This window comes from Panthera pardus, unplaced genomic scaffold (genome assembly GCF_024362965.1).
Source record: "Panthera pardus isolate Hobbes unplaced genomic scaffold, ASM2436296v1 HiC_scaffold_4, whole genome shotgun sequence".
In the NCBI taxonomy this organism is placed as follows: domain Eukaryota; kingdom Metazoa; phylum Chordata; class Mammalia; order Carnivora; family Felidae; genus Panthera; species Panthera pardus.
Window position 1 is genome coordinate 6,400,306 of NW_026526969.1, and position 17,671 is coordinate 6,417,976.

Here is a 17,671-nt window from a genome sequence, read left to right on the forward strand (position 1 = left end):
GCGCGCTGAGGCCTTGAGCCCCAAGAGGCGGGTGGGTGCGCGCGCTTCCTCGCGCACGCGCGCACGGAGGGGGAGACTGCCGCTGTGACGCTGCTGCGGCGGGCGGGCGGCGGCGCGTGAGGCGCGCGATTCCCCGTGTCTTGGGAGCAGTGCCCCAGCCCCCGCCGCTCCCGCTGCCGCCATGTCGGGCCGGTCGGTCCGGGCCGAGACCCGCAGTCGGGCCAAGGACGACATCAAGAAGGTGATGGCGGCCATCGAGAAAGTGCGGAAATGGTGAGGGGCTGGGGCAGAGAGTGCCGGTGGTAGTCGCCGGCCCTGGCCCAGAAGAGCGCGGTACCAGCTGGCAGGGTGGGAGCCGACCGGCAGGCGCTTGGGGGGAGGGGGGAGCGGGAGAAGGCGGGAGGAGGGTGCAGCTCGCGTCGGCGTGAGGTCAGAGGGCGCGCGGCTGCCACCAATCAGCGGGTCGCCCGGCTCGCGAGGCCCGCCCACCTGCCCAAGGGTCGCGCGTCTCCCAGAGGGTCTGCCGACTTCCGGCCGCGCTGGGGCCGCGGGACCTCTTTTGGACGCCGGGCTCCGCGGTTCTGTCCCTGCGTCCGCCTGCTTCAGGAGCCTTTTGCGTTCTAAACTGCCCCAAATAATATCTCTAACAATCCCTGGGGGGTCCCCGCCGGCCAGACCGAGCGCTCTGCGTAGTAACTCGCTGTAAGTTTGGTGAGAGCTCACGCTGAACCTACCTGTCACGAGAACAGGCGTGGTCATCGGAATCAAACTCCCTCTCTTTCTCCTGATACCGGTCCACACGCAGCCAACTGGGTAGGCGTTTTTTCCTTGGTGCTGCCAGCTGTTGGTTAAGCAGTTGAGACCCCACCCTCATTTGGAAACGGCTGGTGTAATGTTCATTGCAGGGCCGGTTGACCGCCTATTTTGTTTTTTTTGTTTTGTTTTGTTTTTTTTTAGAGAGAGCTAGCGAGTGGGGGAGGAGGACAGAGGGGTAGACAGAATCCCAAGCAGTCTCCACACTCAGCGCAGAGCCAGACAGGGGGATCATGATCTGATCCGAAATCAACAGTCGGTGGCTCAACCGAGCACTCAAGCACCCCAAACCGCCTATTTTGTATTAGGAACTTTGATGTATTTTCACATTAAACTTTAACAGACAACTGTTGCACCAAGTTCATGAGCCCTTTTCTCTAGCTGACAGCTAGTAATAGTTTTAAAGCCCAAGTAGGGGTTAACTCCCTCAGCGGGAGACTTCCAGCCCTTTGTCCTCCACCCCCTTTTAGAGGCGTCCTCCACCCCCTTTTAGAGGCGTTGTTACCTTGGAATTTTTTTTTCTTTTGCGTGTTTATTCATTTCTACTCAAGTTTAAGTTCCTTATCTCTTTATATGTAAAGTCTTTATTGTAGTTGGGACTCATACATACTAGTTAAACAATGATTTCTTTTCCCCTCCAAATCTAATCCTGGGGTTTTTTGGTGAAACCTAAGAATCGGCACATCTTTGTCTTCTGGCTGTTTCTGTTCCTACCTGCAGTTTAGGCCAGATGACCATCCTCTCACCTGGAACTCTTAGCTTCTATGGTCTCCTTGCTTCAACTCTTCCTCATTACTCAGTCCATTCATCACATTGCAGTCAGAGTGATTTCACTTTCTTTCCAGTGTAAATATTATCATAGCACTCCCCCGCTTAAGAAACAACGCTTCAGTGAACCCTTCTTGCTCTTAGGTTAAAGACCAAAGATCAAAGATGATCCTTCCTACCTTACCCACCTGGTTCAAACTGCCCTCTTTTCCTGGGGGGTTGATGGCCATCTTTCAGCTGGAGCCATGTCCTGCCAGGCATCCTTCTCTACCCTCTCTTCCTCCTTGCCTAGTTAACTACTAGATCTGCTCAAAAATTGCTTTCTCGGGGCACCTGGGTGGCTCAGTCAGTTAAGCATCTGACTTTGGCTCAGGTCATGATCTCATGGCTCATGGGTTCAAGCCCCTTGTCAGGCTCTGTGCTGACAGCTCAGAGCCTAGAGCCCTCTTTGGATTCTGTGTCTCCCCCTCTCTCTGCCCCTCCCCAACTCACACTCTGTCTCTCTCTTTCAAAAATAAATAAACATTAAAAAAAAATTTTTTTTTAATTGCTTTCTCAAGGGACACCTTTCAAAATCCCCAGTCTAAATCAGGTCCCTTTCATAGTACTTTCCTCAATTGTATTAGGTTGAATTGTAAGATATTTCCTATATTTGACTTTTCAACTTAACACAAGTGGAAATTTGATGTGGTTAAACCTAATGATTAAGCGACTGTGAAGTGAGTTGTTTGGTATCTGTTTCCAATTGAAATGGAGGCTCTGTGAGGCTAGGGACCGTATATCTTGCTCCCTGTGTGCCCAGGGTTTAGCACAGGGTCATGTGTAGCAAATATTTATTGAATAAATGAGAAAGTGGAGTGCTCTGTATAGGAATTAATTTCAGTGTCTTAAGTATGTAGTTCATTCTTCTTTCTATTTGCTGAACAGCATTCTCAATATCAGCAGGCACAACAGTTACTTTTTTTGCTTTTTTTGTAACCTCACATTTGGACTTGAAATTTTCAGAAGTCATACTTCAGGCTCCCCAACTCTGCTTGTCCATAATCTCGTCCTTATTCAAGAATGGGGGAAAAACTGCTCCTTTTTTAAGTAACTTCCTTTGTAAGATAAAACCTTAAAGCAGTCTTTTTGTGGCTTAGTCTTCACCTCTTTCAGAAACCAGTGTAAGACTTGGAAGCATCCTGTCCTGTTCCTGAGATTATTTTGAAACAGAATCGTGTTTCAACCTAGAGTTCCACAGGGGTCCTAGGAGTTCCCCTTGCCAGGTGATGTCCTCATCTCAACCGTCTTGCAGCCTTCTCAACTTCCTTATCACCTTCATGTGTTACACTGATTTCCTTACTTGACTTGTTATTTCTTTGTGCTCCCGAGGTCAGGACCGTATCTTAACACATCCTTTGTCTTCTGCAGGGTCTTGTATAATAGGGCTTTGTAAACATCAGTGGAATTGAATTCATTTTTGGAAAATAAAGAAGTAATGCCAGGTAGATACCAGAGTGTGAAAATGTGCCAGTACTTGGTGTAGTCAGTGAGGTAAGAAGGGCTTTGGTACACTGCACACGAGGAAAGGCAAGTAGAGGGTTTGGACCCAAAGGAATTTGACAGAGACGTCTTTTTGGAAGGGTTGATTTTGCATCAAAAGGTAAAGTATAATTTGATGGAGAGGAAGTTTGGAAGGCATTTAAGATCGAAGGAATGTGGGGTGCCTGGCTGGCTCAGTTGGAAGAGCATGTGACTCTTGATGTCAGGGTCATGAGTTTGAGTGCATGTTGGGTGCAGAGGTTACTAAAATAAATTTAAAAATTGGTGGGAGGGCATCTGGGTGGTTCAGTCAGTTAAGCGTCTGACTTGGGCTGAGGTCCTGACATCCCGGTTGGTGAGTTTGAGCTCTTTGTCATGCTCTCTGCTGTCAGCGTGGAGCCTGCTTCAGATCCACCCCCCCCTCAAAATTAAATAAACATTAAAAAAAGTTATTTGTAAAAGATTGAAGGAGTAAGTTGCTGAGAAGTATAAAATCACATTATGAACAGAAAATCTGTTTCATTATTTATCGGTTTTAAGAAGTGTCTTTCTTTCAGGGAGAAAAAGTGGGTGACTGTGGGTGACACATCCCTTAGGATATTTAAATGGGTTCCTGTAACAGACAGCAAGGAGGTAAGTGTGGAAGAAAATCAAAACAACAAAAAGGTACCATTTACTTCCTTCCTTTCTTTCCTTGTCTCTTAATTATAAAGGAATTTATTTCCCCAGAATTGAGCTGCAAGTACATCAGGGGCACCCTCTGTGGTTGATCCATGGAAAGTCTCTCTTTCTTTACCCCCTTTTATTTCCTTTCCTTAACCCATTCCTCTTTTTCAAGGCTCGATGAACCACACCCTCAGCCTGCTCCCTGTGATAGTATGGTTTAATTAGTACACAGCCATGCCTGTTGATTTCCTTATTGTCTGTGGCCACTTTTGAGTTCAAATGGCAGAGTTGAGTAATTGCCATAAGACCTAAAATCCTGCAAAGTCTAAATATTTCTTACATGGCCTTGTAAGAAGTTTGCTGACTCTTGCTCTTAGCCAAATAGCTGTCCGTTATAGTACATTATATGTGTTTTAAATATATATATATACTTTTTAAATTCCTCTTCCATGGGTTTATGTGCGTAGCTGTGTATTCTTGAAAAATACACAGCATTGTATCATGTTCATATTTTAAAATTTATAGAGCACTCTGCTTTCTGTAGCCGTGAATAGAATTATTAACTTCGAATCTTGCATTGTATTTTCTTATATGCAATGACCACATTTATCTACTTTCCCTAAGTGACAAACATGTAGATTGTCTCCAACTTTTCTTCTCTAATTGTTTTTAAAAAGCTCAAATATCAAGCACATACAGACAGTATATAAAACATAAATGTACGGTCAGTATAATGAAAAAACATAAAACTAGTACCCTTGTAAAAACCACCCAGGTCAACAAACAGAGCATTGCCAACTTCCCCAGAGGCCTGTGTTTGACTCTTGATGGTGTCCCCTCCCCCGCTAGAATTCTCTTTCCTACTTTTGCTTTTCTTACCACTTCTCTAGTCCTTTGTAAACATTTTTAAGTTTATATAAACAGCATCATGAAGTGTCTGTTTTCCTGTATCTTGCTTTTTGTGCTCGGCGTTAGGTTGGTAACATTCACCCATGTTATCTTTGGAGCCATTTGTCCCTTTTCATTGCTGTTTGGAATTTTATTATAGGCCTCGTGCCCTGATTTACCTCTCTGATCCTCCTGTAGATGGCTTTTTGGGTTGTTCCCCATTTGGGGTAATAGAAACAATGCTCCTGTGAACATTCTTATTCAGTATATGGGTCAGCCTGTGCATGGGTTTTCCTAGGAGATATTCTTATGAGTGGAATTGCTGGGTCTTAGAGTGTACGTATGTTGACCTAGAGTAGCTAATGCTAAACTGTTTCTCAGAGTGGTTGTACCAATTTACATTCCCACCAGGAATAGAGTTCTCATTGCACCAAATCCTCAACAGTTGGTATTGTTACTTATATGTAAAGATAAGTTGTGATTTTAGTTTGGTGACTACTTATGTAATAACTAATGAGTTTGAACATGTTTTTAATGTTTAGGACTGAACCTTTTGGATTTCCTGTTTCAGAAAGTGGCTCTTTAAGTCTCTTTGATTGTTTTTTTCCTTGTGACTTACAGGAATTTTCTCTATTCTGGACACAAAGCCTTCATCGATTGTATACTTTTCATACCTTTTTCCATTCCATGGCTTGTCTTTGCACTCTCTTTAGGCTGCCTTGAGTACATAACTTTAAAAAAAAAATTTTTTTTAAAGGTGTTATGTTTAAGTAATCTCTATACCCACGGTGGGGCTTGAACTCACGACCCTGAGATAAAGAGTCACATGCTATCCTGACTGAGCCAGCCAGGCCCCTGAAAGTTTTGAATTTTAATGTAGACGAATTAATTAATCTTTTTTTTAATAATTACCTTTTCCTTCTTTGAGGCCACAAAGATCATCTCCGTGTAGTCTTCTAAAAGTTCATTATTCAGTTCCCATTTATAACACACCTGGCACTGATTTCTGTGTATTTTGAAGTAAGGGCCTGATGTCATTTTTTTTCCACGTGGATGTGCACTTGTCCCAGCGCCAGTTATTGAAAAGATTGTTCTTTTCCTCCTGCTCTGTAGAGCCACCTTTGTCGTATTTCAAGTGTCCAAATATGGGTCTGTGTCTGTACTTTCTACCAAAAGCTCTAGCTTTTTGGTAGCACAGATGACATCCCCTAAACCGTCCCATTCTTCTGGAGGACTCGTGGGTCAGATGCCCAGGAGTGGGATTGCTGTCCCGGGGCGTGCACACGAATTGTTTTTACTGACTGCTGCCCAATCTCTCTCGAGAAGGGCTGCACCAGCGTAGTTAGTACACTTCCCCAGGGGTGCCCCGGGGGCTCACACTGCCACAACTTCATGGCATTGGATATAACCAGTCCTGCCAGTCTTCAAGCTCTTTGTTTATTTTGCATTTCTCTGATTAGTCAGGAGGTTGATAATTGTCTCTCTTCAGGTTTCCATTCATACTTCCTTTTATCCATTTAAATACCTCTTCTCTGATTTCTTTTGCATTTTTTGTATTGGGTTTCCTGTCTTTTCTGATTTGCATGGATTCATTGATACCGTAGCTACAGAAAACTCTGGTCACTTTTGTACATTGCAGGCATCTGTCTGACATGTCACCTGTCTGAGAACTTTGTCAATAATGTCCTTTAATTTTGTGTCAAACAAATTTTTTCATACGGGTTTTGCTTTTTGAATCTTGTTTGAAAATTATTCTCCACTGCATGGTCATAAAGAACATCTCCATCTTCTGTTAGGTTTTGGGTTTTTTCTTAGGTTTCTTTATTTATTTTGAGAGAGATAGAGACAGTGTGAGCCAGGGAGGGGCAGAGAGAGAGGGAGAGAGAGAATCACAAGCAGGCTCCGCACTGTCAGTGCACAGCCTGACACAGAGCTCAGACTCATGAACTGTTAGATCGTGACCTGAGCCAAAATCAAGAGTTGGTCCTGTTAGGTTTTTGGCTATTGTTGTTTTTTAATGATGGAGATCTGGATCTAATTTTAATTTTCCTTCATACAGAGAGCTTTTTCACCTAATACTGTTTACTAAACAATCTATTCTTTCTCCGCTGACTTGGGATGTCATCTGTGTTGTGTGCCATATTCATATCTAGATCTGTTTTTCAGCTCTCCATTCTGTTTTGTTGTAATTTTATCTCCTGCACTGGAATGATTTTTATTTACCATCAGTTTTTAGTATTTATTAATATTAAGTAGGGCGAGTTTTCTCTCTTGCTGTAGGTTTATTGGGAAGATAGCCTTTGTCAAAATAAAACTTCCCAGGGTGCCTGGATGGCTCAGTTGGTTGAGCATCCCACTCTTGATTTCGGCTCAGGTCATGATCCCAGGGTCACGGGATCAAGCCCACATCGGGCTCAGCGCTGAGCATGGAATCTGCTTGGGATTCTCTCTCTCCCTCTCTCTCAGCCCCTCTCTCGTGCTAGTGTGTGCTACCTCTGAAATATTAATGATAATAATAATAAAATAAATATTCCCTTCTCTTTTTAGCTTTCTAAGATTTATTAAAAATTATGAATAGATGTTAGACTTGATCCAGCTGCTTTTCCTGAGTTTACTGAAATGTTCATGTGATTTGCCTCCTCTAATCTTTAATGTATTAGTATGGTGAATTAATAAAATTTCTGATGTTGACCCTTTTACATTCTTACATGCCTAAGAGAAATTCTACTTGGATATGCTTCCCCACATATAACCTGGTGTTCAATTCACATTTAAGATACTTCATTTGAGGTACTTGCATCTGGGTCATAAGTGAAATTGGCCTATAATTTTCTTTTAATATATTATCCTTACCTTGTTATGGCATTAAGATTACATTAGCCTCCTAAAACAAATGAGGCAATTGCCCCTCTCTTTTGATTTCTAGAACAAAATTAAGTTTGGTAGAACTCACTTTTAGTACTTTCTGGGCTTTTGGTTGAGGGATGATTGTTATGGTGGCTTTAATGGTGATTGGTGTATTTAGATTTTCTCTTTTTTTGGCATTTATTTTGCATTTTATGTATTTCCCAGAAATTGGTTCTTTAGGAGAGTGCAGTGTTAGGTCCTCTGCCTTTCTTCATTTCCCCAGAAGTGTGTAGAAATGAGGCAGGGCACTTCCCCGTTGGCCAGTAATGCTAACCTTTTGGCAGTTCATGACTCAGTCTTGTATAATAAAGAATTAATTGGCCCTGTTCAAATGCCAGCAACACCCCTGCTGAAGAACACTGATCAGAGTTTTCAAATGTATTGGTATGTAGTTATTCATAATATTCATATTTCCATAATATGATCGAGTTTATTGTCTCTCCTAAAATCTTTATCAAAAAAATCTCGTAATTTTTGTTCACCTTTTGTTTGCTTTGTTCTCTATTTCGTTAGTTGTTGCCATTGTTCTTTCCTTTTATGTTTTATTGGGTTTACTCTGTTGTACTTTTTCTAGCTCCTTGTATTAAACTTAGCACTTTTTTTCCAGCTTTGTTTTCTTTTAAAAAAATACATTTCACTTTAGGGATGTCTAGCTGGCTCAGTCGGTGGAGCATGCGACTCTTGATCTTGTGAGTTTGAGCCCCGCCTTGGGCATAGAGATTACTGAAAACAAATTTTTTTTTCACATTAGTTGTCTCCCAAATTTTGACATATATGCATATCAAAATGTCATCGATAGTGTAATTGTTTTGTTTTTTATAAATTCCTCTTTAGTTTCCCTTTTTAACCCAAAGTTTGTTTGTTTTATTTTGATTATTTTTTTAATGGTTATTTATTTTTGAGGGAGAGCACAAGCAGCAGAGGGGCAGAGAGAGAGAGGGAGACACAGAATCCGAAGCACGCTCCAGGTTCTGAGCTGTCAGCACAGAGCCTGAAGTGGGGCTCAAACTCACAAACCATGAGATCGCAACCTGAACCGAAGTTGGACCCTTAACTGACTGAGCCACCCAGGCGCCCTAATCCAAAGTTTAATACGATGATTTTTAATTTCTAGATGTGAGATTTAAAAAAGAATTTTTTTTAATGTTTATTTATTTCTGAAGGAGAGAGAGACAGAACGTGAGTGGGGGAAGAGCAGAGAGAGAGGGAGACACAGAATCCAAAGTAGGCCCCAGGCTTTGAGCCATCAGCACAGAGCCCGACACGGGGCTCAAACTCACCAACTGTGAGATCATGACCTGAGCCAAAGTCGGACGCTCAACCGACTGAGCCACACAGGTGCCCCTGTGTGGGATTATTTTTTAGCTGTCTTTTTAAAAGTGGTGTTCTGATTTTATTGAATTGGTAGGATATTCGTTCTTTGGGATTATCGGGACTTTTTTTTATCTGGTCTAGTACGTGATTGATTTTTGGACCATTCACTTGTGATTAAAACAAATATACTCTCTAGGTACGAAATTAAACAATAAACAAGTATTTATTATGTTACCCAAATTTTCTGTATCCTTGCTTATTTTTTGTATGTTTGTCCTGTTTTTACAATTACATCATTCACACCAAATTTCCTCAAGTTGGTGGTTCTTCAGAACAACTTTCCAGTATCCTCTTCTTTCTGAGGAGACCTACAGTGTTTTATTGAAATTCTCGTGTCCTGTTAGTGTCCTTCTTCCGGTATAGCTTGTTCTGTTTCTTGTCTTTCCTGGTGCTTGTTTCCTCTGGAGTCTGGTTAGTTTCTTCTGTGCACTCAGTTTTTATTCCCAGGGGACTCTGAGCTGCCATGGCTAGAAGTGTGTAACTGAGGGAGGATGTAAGCCCAGGCTCTGGTTTTCCTTCCTCTGAGTGAATTTAGGCCATTGTGTGAGCCTTGGGATTCAGCCTTTCCCTTATCCCCTGTCCCTCTTCCCCTGCCTCCCAGGGAAGTCCCTGGTACCAGTCTTCCAGATGCCACTTTATCTGGGAGCCGCCAGCCTTCCTTGTCATTGCCAGCCCCAGAGAGCTGCTGGGTGAAAGTTAGGGGAGCTCTGGAGCCACCCTTTATTTTTCATCCAGCCCTGGCTCTAGTGGTGCCATTACCCACTAAGGGTCGAAGGTCAGACAATTAAATCTCTTGGGTATGTGGAGAAGGGGGTGCACTGGTAGAAAGCCCTTCCCTGCCCCAATGCATTTCTCACATATTTCCTAATTCAGATTCCTCCTGCCAGGGGCACCTGAGTGTCTTAGTCTGTTAGGCTCTCTCTCTCTAAATAGATGAATTGATTAATAAACATTTAAAACAACAACAACACGGGGCGCCTGGGTGGCTCGGTCGGTTGGGCGTCCGACTTCAGCTCAGGTCACGATCTCGCGGTCCGTGAGTTCGAGCCCCGCGTCGGGCTCTGTGCTGACCGCTCAGAGCCTGGAGCCTGTTTCAGATTCTGTGTCTCCCTCTCTCTGACCCTCCCCCGTTCATGCTCTGTCTCTCTCTCTCTCAAAAATAAATAAACGTTAAAAAAAAAAATTAAAAAAAAAAAATAAAACAACAACACATTCTCCCTGCCTAGGACCTGGTTCCCTTTGTGTCTCCCAAGGGCTTCTCGCAGTGTTTGCTGAGGTCCATCAGTTTATCTGTCCTCCAGTGGTTCACAGTGGTGTGCCATCTTCTAAGGTACTAGTATATATCTGCTACATTAGGCAAAATAGGAGACGATGATCAAATTGGTGAAGAGAAAGTGGGAAGGATCCAAGGGAGTGAGACACCATTGACGAGAGTAGATTGGTACAAACTTTACCCAGGTTAGGCTGCTCTCACATGTACATTGAAAAGTTTTCAGTGATGGCGGGAGCGCTTCCACAGTGTATGGCCTGGCATGTCCCCAGTGTGCACTGTAAATACCTTACCAGTTTAGTTGTCAGTTATACCTCAGTATAGTGGAGGGGGGATCGTTTTCAAAATGTTTATCCCTTTGATCTAGAAGTTTTATCTCTAGGAACTTATTTTCAGGAGATAATCATGATGTGTACAAGGTACATCTACATCGTTGAGCATTATAATATGGTTCAGAGTGTTTAAGAATTGCAAACAAAATAGACTGTATTGTGGAGAATTCGTTAAGTTATCATGCACCTGTTCTCTTGTAAAGCTTTGTAACCATTATAAAAGATGTTCTAGAAGAGTATTCAAGTGACAGGGGAAAACATTTTTTAAAGATTAAAAAAATTTTTTTGGATGTTTTTATTTTTTGGGGGGAGGGCGGGCACGTGAGTGGGGGAGGGGCAGAGAGAGAGGGAGACACAGAATCTGAAGCAGGCTCCAGGCTCTGAGCTGTCAGCACAGAGCCCAATGCGGGACTCAGACCCACAAACCGTGAGATCATGACTTGAGCAGAAGTTGGACCCTTAACTGACTGAGCCACCCAGGCGCCCCTTAACGATTTTATTTTTAAGTCCTCTCTCCATTCAGCATGGGGCTCAAACTTAGAACCTCAAGAGCAAGAGTCGCACGCTCCACTGACCGAGCCAGCCATGTGCCCTGGAAAATGTTTTTAATACAGATAATTGGGGGAGGGAAATAGGTTGCAATATTATATCATGATCCGTCTTCATACAAATATATAGATAGGTTGTCTGGTTGTACAGGTGATTTCCTTTTTCTGTATTTTCAGAATTTTCAAACTGAATACGTATCTTACAGAACACAGAATCGTTAAAATTAAAACAAATGAGAGATCAGGAAAAAATGATGAAGCCAGATGTTGGCATCTGTACCAAATACATTGCTATGATCCTTTTAGAGAGTCATGAGGTACAGTGTATTTCAAGAAACATCATATGTTTATACTTTTTGATCTAGAAGGAATATTTTGTGTGTGAATTTATCAAAATAAAATGACCCAGAGAAGAAGTGAAAGTTGAGCATTGTGGCTTTATTCCTAGTGGCATTAAATAAACACAAACCGAAAAAAAAAAACACAAAACAAAACAACCCGAAATAAGTTAAAGCTAAACGGCCAATAGGTGAGGGGTAGCTGGGTGGCTCAGTCAGTTAAGCATTTTGACTCCTGATTTCAGCTCAGGTCATGATTTTGCAGCTCACGAGATCAAGCCCTGAGTCGGGTTCCATGCTGACAGCGTGGAGCCTGCTTGGGATTCATTCTCTCTCTCTCTCTCTCTCTCTCTCTCTCTCTCTCTCTCTCAAAATAAATAAACATTTATAAAAAATTACCAATAGGTAAGAAGCGATTAAGTGAATTACGGTTTATGGAATATAATGCAGCTAGTAAAATTTGTGTTTCTGTAGTTCATGTGGTGAAATGTAAAGTGTAATTGCCTTAAAATTATGTCTGCATGTGGAAAGAATGAAGGGAAAGACGTGCACGAGTGTGTACAGTTGACTCGTTGCAGAGAGAGGATTGAGAGCTGTTACCAAATATTAAATGCATGTGCAATAAATAGACTTGTATAAAAAGTATAAATTAGTAAATTTGAGATTACCCAGATTTAAACTTTGGCTGCTCTCACTTGCAAATGTTCGCATGGATTATTTCCTTTCCTGTGGGCTCCTGTGTTGCAAGCTGGTGCTTACCTCCGCACTGTGGTCACCCATGTGTGTAACCTGCATCCTGCTCGAAGGAAATGATGTTCTAGGCAGAGGTAGACATGGGGTGATCATTTTGAGTGGATGGGTTGATTGTCAGGAATCGTACTAGAGGGGCCCCTTTGTCCCGTCACTGCTTGCATTACATATAAAGCGACTCCTTTCTTTGTCCATTCTTTCACTTTTTCCTGCTGTGCTACGCAAACAAGAATCCTTCTCAAATCAGTACTCTGTATTTCCTGTCCATCCACACAGGGAACAAGTTGGATAGAGCATTCGCTCAGGGCAGGAAGCAGAAGAGAACTGCAGGGAGCTCTAGTGGAAGCCTACGTATCTGTTTCTCACTTTTGAGTCATATTAGTGCTGGAAGGGTCCGTTTTACAGCATAGAGACACTGAGACTTGGGGACACCTTGTCCAGGATTCTGTGATTCCTTGGGTCCTGGATTCTCAAATTGTTGTCATTATTCCTGTTCAGTCGTAATCCAGACCTCTGTGGTGTCTTACTAGCACCCTTCTCCCTCTCTGTGGGTCTCCCACTTGGCTGTGTCATATTCCTCTTTTTTTCCTTTTCTAGAAAGAAAAGTCAAAATCGAACAGTTCAGCAGCCCGGGAACCTAATGGCTTTCCCTCTGATGCTTCAGCCAATTCCTCTCTCCTTCTTGAATTCCAGGGTGAGTTGCATCCGTATGTCTTCCTTGCAGGAAAAGCAGCACTTAGATGAACCCATTAATAATGAGAAGAATAGCTTTGCGTGTCACTTCAGTGCCTGCTGTTTTGTTGGTATCTTGCTGGCACTTTACATCAAGTCTTTTAATTTAAGCCTCACAGCAACCCTGCAAAGTAGATGATAGCAGCTTCATTTTCCATGTAGGGAAACCGAGGCTCAGAGAGATGAAGTTCCATATCTCGAGGTACATAACTAGTAAGTGGCAGGCTTCGTGTCAGGTTCTGGTTCTCTGGATGAGAAGCTCTTTTCTTTAGACTGTATGTATGGCCTTAGACCAGGCCACCCAAAGCCAGGGCCTCTCCCATCCACTGTCAGCAAAAGTTCCGCCTCTGGAACCAGCCTGCAGTAAGTGTCCCGCCTGTGTCAGCACTGTGGTCCCAGTACTGCCTTCACACCTGTGTGGTGGCTGCTGTTCAGAAGCACTGAGCTTCTCATTTTTGTTCTTCCCCTCGGCCTGTGACCTAAAGTAAGCGGTTATCATCATCCCTATTGAAGGAAGCCGATACTCCGAGAAGAGGTGTTTGCCTAAGCTCAAAAGTGACAGAGCTTTATTCTTTTTACAATAGAATGTTGCTTCCGTTTTAGCATAGAAGATCGTGGTCTTTGTAGGAGTAAAGACTAGAAAGGGCTTGGAACGAGGCTGGGAGTGTGCAGGGATCCTCTCCCCATCTCCCCCAGCCACCCGAGGTCAGTGAGCATGGTGGGGGAAGGAGAATACGAGGGAACAGTTTTCTAGTTATGTGTGGGGTGGCCAATAATCACAAAGCTCTGGGAGACATCCGAGGCTCCGTTTCCTCAATCTGGCCTACACCGCATCCCTTTCATTCAGTGAACATTTGCTGAACTCCTACTGTGTGCCAGGTACCGGGTACTGCACTGGAGATCCAAGGACAGGACAAGTAAGCCCCCGAGCCTGCTTGCACAGAGCACAGTGGAAATTGGTGTGTAAAATAGTAAACGTAGGTGTGCACAGGGTACAACAGGAGCATAATAGGGTGGTCACCCAGAGGAACCTGGGACACGGAGGAAGCGGTGCTCGAGCCGATTGGTGGCATGTATCGGGACCTTCCAGGAAGACCAGAAAGAGCAGGTCATACCGGACACCTGTGCTTGAAGCAGGCCTTAGGTTAGTCCGCTTCGCTGGAGCCGAGGCCGCAGTGTGGAAGCCTGCTGTGTGGAGGAACAGTCGTCAGTAAGCCTGTAGGTCAGAAAAGATTTTGTAAGTTGTGATAGGGCTATCTGTGCCTGCCCAGGGTAGCCCTGGAGTTTGAATTGTATCCTTTGTGCAGCAGAGAACCGCTGAAGGATTTAGAGGGATCTCTCTGGCAACGGTGTGAAGTGTGGGCTGGAGTACAGGAGACTGAGGGAAGGGCAGTCAGGTGCCTGTTGCAGGAGGCCAAGCCAGAGACAAGGAGGCCTGAACTAAGGTGGCAGGAGAGGAAGGAATGAACACCACGGATGTCAGAGCGGTAGGCCGGACCAGATTTGGTGACCAGCTGCTGGAGGGGAGGGAAAGGAAGGAGCTTTTAACTCCTTAGTTTTTAACTTAGGTGGTGATTTTAAGCCTTCAGACAGACTATGCCAGATGGGAATTTCTTGGTCCTTGAGGTGGCCAAGTGGAGCCTGGGCCACTGAAGGGCCCGAGTGACCGCCTCTAGATAGCACCACGCTCCTTGAGATAGCCGAGAATGCCAGGCAGATTTTAGCATTTTCTACACCTCTTGTGTTGTGAGAAAGGTTGAGAGGCACAGCTACGTCACTCCTTTCCACTGGACAGTGAGAAAATACCCGGTCCAAACTATACTTGGTGAGTAAGAAAGAAGGGATTACTAAGTATACCCTGACCTTCCTGAAATGTAAATGTTGCGTGAACTTAAAGATTTTGGCTGCATCTGGCACTGAGACTGTATGTTGTGAAACAGAAAATGTTTAAATGAACTCTCTTATTAGACTGTGGATAATTTGCCCTACCTTTGTTTGTTTGCCTTCGGTTCCGGGGGCATCTGCAGCAGCGATCATTGTGTTTGGTCGTGCCCATGGCTGTCTAAGGAGACACCAGGCTCTTGGCTCTTGTACCGTTACTCTCAAGAAAAATGACTACTCTCAGCTGTTGGCTTTGTCATGTTTGGTTTTCAGATGAAAACAGCAACCAGAGTTCTGTGTCTGACGTCTATCAACTCAAGGTGGACAGCAGCACCAACTCAAGCCCCAGCCCCCAGCAGAGTGAGTCCCTGAGCCCAGCACACACCTCTGACTTCCGCACAGATGACTCCCAGCCCCCTACTCTGGGCCAGGAGATCCTCGAGGGTGAGTCGCAGTTGGCCCAGGATGAGCATCTTGGAAGGGCCTGTGCTCTTGATGTTTCTGTTCGTTAGAGGAAGAGGTTAGAGAAGATGGACCTGGCAGCCTTGAGCCATTTGTCAATGTTTGAGCCGTTTTGGGGAAGGGTTGTGTTTTCCCCTCTCACAGAATGAAAGAAGAAAACAAGCAACACAATTGAGTGCCAGGCTCTGTGTAAGGCACTTTTCATGTTTGATACTTGGTATAATTTTCCTATGAGATAGCAGCTGTCATCTCTACCATGTACAGATGACAAAGTAGAATCCTAGAAAGGGTAAACTGCTTGTCTGAGATCACATAGCTAGCAACTGGTGGAACCGGATGTCTCCAATTTCATTCCTTCTGACTTCAGAGATTATGCTCTTTGCATTATATCCTGTAAATTTCTTCTGATGACATATATTGATTCTCTGGCCAGTGTTGCTCTTCCCCAAGGTGTCTCCACATAGCTCTTAGGGAAGCTCCCCCAGCTTGAGGGAGATTCCACAGGAGTCTCCTGTCTCAGGAGGCCCTGCAGTTTTACTGACCTTGCTGCTTTTTCAGAGCCCTCCCTGCCCGCCTCAGAAGTTGCTGATGAACCTCCCACCCTCACGAAGGAAGAACCAGTTCCACTAGAGACACAGGTAAGGAGCCACTTTGGGTTTCCCCATTTCTAAAAACAAGTCCGGACTCTGTTGATGCGAATTGGAGCTGACAGCATCAGATGTGCTATGACCAGGGTGGGGAGGCAGCAAGGGAAGCTGGTGTCTCCAGGTTATAAGGTAGGGGAAGAGGTTTGTTTATCGGCAAGAAGGTTGGGGGTGGGCTTCTGGGCTGTAATTAGGGTGGATGGGGAGGTTCTGGTACAGAGGGATGGTCCTATAATTTTATGCTCTGACTGCTCCTAGATTGCTGAGGAAGAGGAAGACTCAGGTGCCCCACCCCTGAAACGCTTCTGTGTGGACCAACCCGCAGTGCCGCAGACAGCATCAGAAAGCTAGCACCATCCTGGCGCCCTTCGCCTCCTGGCCCCCTGCCTCTATTTATTGCATTCTGGTTCTGGCCGTGCTTTGTTGCTGGGGTAAGGGCAAGCACTGGGCTCCAGAGCTTGCACATAGGAGCCTTCTGGGCTGGAAGGGTGACATAGGACTTGGGGTGATAGCATCATCTTCCCGTCCCTGGCACCTGTGTTTGCTTGCTCCTGAGAAGAGGAGCGCTCCTGTTCTTTTTGCACCCCAAGTAGGCTGGGGCGTCAGCCATCCCAAGGTTCATCTGTCACCTCCAGGTAGCAGTCTCTGCTCCAGAACCTCTGGACTGAGCCGCTGGCCCTTCTACAGGAGGATGTGGAAGGAGATGTGGAAGGCACCCTCTAGAGAAGAGAGTGCCCAGGGTTACTTGAACTTGAATGGAGACTGTAGATTCATGGACTTTCCTATCAGGCTAGGGGCCTGTAAGCTGCTGTTGGAGAAGGCCTGGTAGAGACTTTGGAGGGAAGGGAAGGCTGTGCACGAGGGCGGAAAAGTCTGTAGAGATTTCTGTCCTGACACTTCTGCCCATTCCTGAGGTTATCCTGCCTCTCATGGGCTCTCCAGCTGCTGACAGTCCTTTGTCCCCTGCTGCAACCACCCCCTTTCCCCAACACACACACACACACACACGCACGCACACGCAGACACACGCAGACACGCAGACACACATACACACATACACACACAGCTTTCCCTGGTCTCACCTGTATGTTTCATTCCAACATCCCCTGCCTCTTGCCACAGACTCTGCCCCAGCAAGGATTTGAGGTTCTGCCAACAGTACCCATCCCCCACAGTACTCCTTCAGCTCAGACTTTCTAGAAAGTTCCCTCTTCTTTGAAATCTGCATGTTTAATTGAACTTTGTGATTTTATTTTTTGTTCAAAAAAGTTTAAGAAAATGGAAATGGGCAACAGTGAGTGAAGACATATTTTAGCACTGAATAGAATATTTTTAAAATTAAACTATTTGAAATACGTCTTGTTGGTATTTGAGTGCTTCTTTCTTGAAGGTTGTGGGGGCAGGGCCTAGTGGGGTGGTGGCTGAGTGCCTGCCAATTGTCTTATTACTCCCACAGAGGAGCTTTCTGATAGAAACGATTTGGAGATCCCTCTTGAAGTTGTCACGTAGTCTGATTTACACTTCCGTCCCTCTGCACGCTGAATGCAACCAGTGTATGTTTGCCATGGCTCCAGGTCTTTAGGAGGCATTCATGAGTGGTTTTTTTTCTTTCATTTTTACTTTTTTAGATTATGGTAAAGTGCATATAACATCAAATTTACCATTTTAACCATTTAAAAGGGTACCGCTTAGTGGTAATAAGTACATTCATAACACTGTGTGGCCATTGCTAGCTTTCTCCAAACCTTTTCATGACCTTGGACCCGTTAAGCAGGTG

At 44.6% G+C, this 17,671-nt stretch overlaps 1 protein-coding gene across 1 annotated transcript; it reads left to right on the forward strand.

Moving 5' to 3' along the window:
- The first annotated feature begins 54 nt into the window (after positions 1-54).
- BCL7B (BAF chromatin remodeling complex subunit BCL7B) lies at positions 55-17,252 on the forward strand. Its single transcript, XM_019421670.2, has 6 exons — positions 55-273; positions 3,660-3,735; positions 12,773-12,869; positions 15,062-15,232; positions 15,809-15,888; positions 16,153-17,252. The coding sequence occupies exons 1-6, from the start codon at positions 182-184 to the stop codon at positions 16,243-16,245; spliced, it is 609 nt and encodes a 202-aa protein (XP_019277215.1). The 5' UTR covers positions 55-181; the 3' UTR covers positions 16,246-17,252.
- The last annotated feature ends 419 nt before the right edge of the window (positions 17,253-17,671 follow it).